At 31.8% G+C, this 4880-nt stretch overlaps 1 protein-coding gene across 2 annotated transcripts; it reads right to left on the bottom strand.

The window, feature by feature from the left end:
• Positions 1 to 630: 630 nt before the first annotated feature.
• Positions 631 to 4250, bottom strand: LOC145048635 (uncharacterized). Of its 2 annotated transcripts, XM_078997182.1 has the most exons (12): positions 4139 to 4250; positions 3315 to 3372; positions 2909 to 2986; positions 2708 to 2827; positions 2331 to 2465; positions 1861 to 1938; positions 1644 to 1724; positions 1494 to 1559; positions 1284 to 1415; positions 1061 to 1195; positions 917 to 982; positions 631 to 834 (listed from the first exon to the last, which is right to left on the bottom strand). In XM_078997182.1, exons 4-10 carry the CDS (start codon positions 2777 to 2779, stop codon positions 1160 to 1162), a joined length of 600 nt encoding a protein of 199 aa, XP_078853308.1. In that variant the 5' UTR covers positions 2780 to 2827; positions 2909 to 2986; positions 3315 to 3372; positions 4139 to 4250; the 3' UTR covers positions 631 to 834; positions 917 to 982; positions 1061 to 1159. The 2 variants fall into 2 exon arrangements, with proteins under 2 accessions (XP_078853308.1, XP_078853309.1); XM_078997183.1 differs by lacking the exon at positions 3315 to 3372 and having other exon boundaries at positions 4139 to 4246.
• Between the last annotated feature and the right edge of the window lie 630 nt (positions 4251 to 4880).

A 4880-nucleotide genomic window follows, 5' to 3' on the forward strand; every position in this document is an offset into this window, starting at 1 on the left:
CCGGTCTATCGAGATTATTGGGCGAATTCACAAAGAATATATCGACCCTAACTATGTTATCGATTGGATACATCCAGATTTCTATCGAATTTTTGGGAGAAGAGTAACATGCAATGTTACAAATTAATTTAGTTTTTAATAATTAGAATCAATTTAAAGATGGTGTTTTTAATTTTAAAATCGATTAATTATGATTTAGTTAAGTATTTTGGTTTATATATGAGTTTATAGATATACATGTAATATACTATCATTGTATGTTGTAGGGGAGAGATCGGTAAATACTGAAAACCAAATTATCCAAATTGTTGGTACCAAATCCCATTAGTACCAAACTAACTTTTAACAAGACCGACCAGCCATGTTTGAAGCTTTGTAACTCAGCCATAACTTATCGGATTATGTTGACTCCAGAGCCTAAATTGTAGCAAAGATAGAGAAGAATAAGCATGATAAAAGTTAAGGGAGTTATATAGTTTGTCCAAAGATGCAGAAAAAAATCTACACTAACTTAAATGCTGAAAGGAAAAGGCAGCATAAGCCCATGTTTAGGGCACTATAACCCGGTCAATAATTAGCCAATCTAGATTTATAGTCCAGTTGCAGCTCAGCTCGTTATAGTTTGTGCAATTTGACCAAAAACACGTCTATCAGTAGATCATGAAATTCAATTCGATAGGCAGAAAGAAGCACAATTTTGGCAGATCAAAGCCACCAGTCAAAGATGACATTTTCAAAAGCAACACCTACAATATTTTGCCCTAATTTTTATACATACCACAAGTACAACCTGCCCTATTGCCTTTTGAACATGTCCTCCTCATGTTCAATATCCTACAAGCATTTGAAATTGAATTATTATACCAAATGAAGTGACGACCATATAAAAAAATAATGAAGATTTCAAAAAGCATACCAGGGGTTGTTTGAGAAGTTCAAGAACATGTGCTAGGATCCTTCTGTTCTCTGATTCTTCAAAACCCTAAAAGATGTAAATAGTTGACAACTTGGAGCCACAACAATAACATAAAATAGGTTACTTTTGCCAGAAAAACTTCACCTCGTATTCGTTTCTCATGAAATCCTCAAGAAGCCTTTTGTATTTTTCATCAACAGAACCTACAGCCCCTGCTGTAGATTCAAAAGCTAGCAATGCGCTTCAAGCAGCCTCCTCATGTGTTTTTTCTATTGCAACCTACAAGCATTTGAAAAGTGAACTATTATTATTATACCACGTTTGTTTAAAAATACTAATTTATTAAAGGTTTCACCAGAAAATCTACCTTATATTCCTTATGCATGATGTCACGAAGAATATGTTTATATTTTCTCCTTATAGAACCCGGCCCACCGGCCCCTACAGCAACACCCCTAAAAGCAGCTACTGCCTTATTACCGGCTTCTGCTAACACAGCCTACTAAAAAGTAAACTATCATACCAAGTGATCACACCATAAAAAAAAAAATAATAATCAAGAATTCAGAAAACATACTACTGGAGGTTTGAAACAAGACTTGTAAACATCTTTAGCATGGTCCAATGCGTTTTCTACTAAAAACTGAAAATAAAAACAGTTTTGTGTTACTAAATGGTTGCACCAAAAACCCTAATCTCAAAACTGCAAACCAAAAAGAAAAGGTACCTGATTATTATTGCCTTTGCGAGCAGAACGACGTACTGAAACGGATCCAATTGGTTCTTTAACAATGCCTATCATCACATGCTGTAAGATGAAAAGTGAAAACCAATTGCTTTTATCAACTTGGAATGGTGGCTTCTTAAGATAAGGGTCAATGTTCTGAAATTGACAAAATATTAATACCATTACACAAAAATAAGGTAGATTTGGGAAAGCATACTGATTGAGTGTTAAGAACAGAATAGAAAACATCAGCAGCATGTTCCATTGCCCTTCTGCACTGTGAATCCTCAAAAGCCTATAAGATGTGAATATAGTTGAGGGCTTTGTGCGATTCTCAAATCCGAATAAAAGAGAAATGACTATTTGATAAAAGCTATAAATACGAATAAAGAATATAAAATATGTTGCACATGATCAAGATTCAAGAAACAAAACATTTACATGTTTTTGCAAACTGCATACATTTCTATTTGCCCCACAACAAAAAGCATAAACATCCGATAGCAAATAATCTTTAGATCTAAATCTAAAAGCTCTTTAAGACAACTATTCTGCAAATATAGTACCCAATGGCAAATCCATTACACGTGTATGGCTATGGTAGCTTAATGGTATAATTCATAAACTAATTAAATGTATCTATGTTAACAGTTAACAGTATAACAAAGGATTCATCAGAAAAGCTACCTCGTATTCATTTGTCATAAACTCCTCAAGACACCTTTTGTATTCTTGTGCACCAGAACCTACAACCCTTGTTGCAAAATCAAATGCCACTGATGCCTTCAGGATAGCCTCCTCATGTGCTTCTTTTAATGCATCCTACAAGAAACACAAAAAAAAAAAAAAAAAAAAAAAAAAAAAAAAAAAAGAAAGTAATCAGAAATTGTATAAAGCAAGTACTTGTTTCCTTTATGGACTAGATGGATCAAGATAGAAAGGAGACACCCAAGTATTTGTGGATAAAAAAAAACTACCTGTAAATAATTCTAAATAAGGTTAAATGAGCATATTGCATTCAACAGTTTATTAAAGATTTTGCCAAAAAAAAAAAAAAAAACTACCTTAAATCTCTCCTGCAAAGCGTCACGAATATTTTGTTTAACTTTTTCCCTTATGGCACCGGCTCTTGGCATATATCTAAAATACTCAAATGCCTTATCACGGGCTTCCCTTACTCTAGCCTACAAGCATTTGAAAAGTGAATTATTATACCAATTGACAACATGATAAAAAAGAAAAAAACAAAAATAATGAAAACATACAAGGGGAAGGTAGAGAGAAGATTTGTAAACACTTCTAGCATAGTCCAATGCATTTTGCAAATCTGTTTCTTGAACACTCTGCAAAAACAGAACCTCATAGTTGTTATCCAACACAACACTTACATAAACAAGGTTTCAATTTCTATTTGATTGCTAGTAAGCAATCAAAGTCTTGTCTTATATGAATAAGAAATGGTAAGTCATAACCATCATTAAAACAAAGGGAGTATCATATATCATATAGCAACCAACTGCTTTCACACTTCTTTGAAACAACTTATATTATTATTACTCCATATTTATTAATGAACCTCAAGTGTCTGAGTGTATAGAGCATTACCAATGCCCAGTAATCAATAAACTACAAAACCAAAGGTGATAGCTCCTATGATAAAAAGACAGTTACCTGATCCAAGATAGAGCTTTTGTCAGCTATTGCTATTTGCTAGTAAATCGATCGTATGCTGCAAAGAGAAACCCACTTATAACATAAACCCTTAACAGTGGATTTTGAAGCTTTTCATGAATTAACAAACATTAATTATGTTTGAAGTCCAATGTATCCTATTTATGCCCACACCCTATTGTCCCCTACACAAATAAGATCTCCAATCAAACGTAATTAATTTTTTTGAAGTAATTACAAATTTGGTCCATTTTATAAATCTTCTCGGAGTTGTCCTTAAGTGATGGATTTGGTCAACATGCTTCACGCAAAATCTCAAGTTTGGTCTAATGTTGTTTCTTTTAATACTTATATTATATTCTGTTTTCAAATGGACTAAAATCTGTAATGATGCAAACGTGAAGAATGACTTTGGGAAGATTTCAAAACTCTACCAAATTTGCGATTTGGAGTAAAGCATGGGGACCAATTTGTAATTTACTCTATTTTTTATAATATTGTTATAATCCGTATACTTGGCTACCTTAAAGGGGACAGATGTGTTTGGCAAAGCTTAAATAAAGACTTTTAATTTTTAACACATAACAAACGCCTGTAACACTAACACATGTTCTATAGAATATTTAATATAGTTTGAAATGCACAAAAAAAGGTGAAGAAAATTTAATCATTACTCTTTAAGAACATGTTCAGACAACATAAATAATTCAAGATAAAACTCATTCCTCAAAACTACGTACACAAACAGCAACGCTACAGGTAAGATATTCACAAAAAATGAACAAATACATCATGTAGATTATCAATAAAAGGAAAGAACATACATTACAGAACTTCGATTGATGAAGAATCTGTGGCCGTATCCGTACTCATAAAAACCCTAAAACGCTCGTAATAAACCCTAAAAGCCGTCAAGCAAGAGTCCTCTCAGTTCTCACTGATTTAAAACACGTTGAGATGATAATTATCAGCTATTATCACTTTAGCCCCTGTACTTAAAGATAAGAACTTCTGTAACCCTGGACCCTAAACTTGATAACGCAATAACAGCAATTTTTGTCCTAGTCTTTTTTTTTTTTCAAATTGTTCACAAATTCTTTGTTATCTTCGTTTTAATATATTTTTAGGTGTTGTTTGTTATCTTCGTTTTAATATATTTTTAGGTGTTATTTGTTTTAGGAGAAGTTAATCATATATAGATCTGGATTATATTTATAAAAGAAGAGGTCGACTAAGATACTATTTGTTTTTTAAAAGCTAAAATATTTGCAGTTTGCAGATTATATATACAAGAATCTACAAAACAAGATGTGTATCAAACATTTGCAACCTACAAAAAAAAATATTCTTTCTTTTTTAACATCTACAAGCTAAAAAAAACTGATTTTTATCTTAAATTTTTTTTAACCTTGTAATTAAAATAATTATAGTTTACAACATTGAAATATAATTCATATATGCACAATAACTTAAAAAAACAAAAAAAAAAAAATGTTATTCTATATTTTTTATTAACTACTCAACAATTTCATCCAACGTAACCCAATGGCAGATCTAGTATATATC

This window comes from Lactuca saligna, chromosome 5, assembly GCF_052625555.1.
Source record: "Lactuca saligna cultivar CGN05327 chromosome 5, ASM5262555v1, whole genome shotgun sequence".
Lineage (NCBI taxonomy): Eukaryota > Viridiplantae > Streptophyta > Magnoliopsida > Asterales > Asteraceae > Lactuca > Lactuca saligna.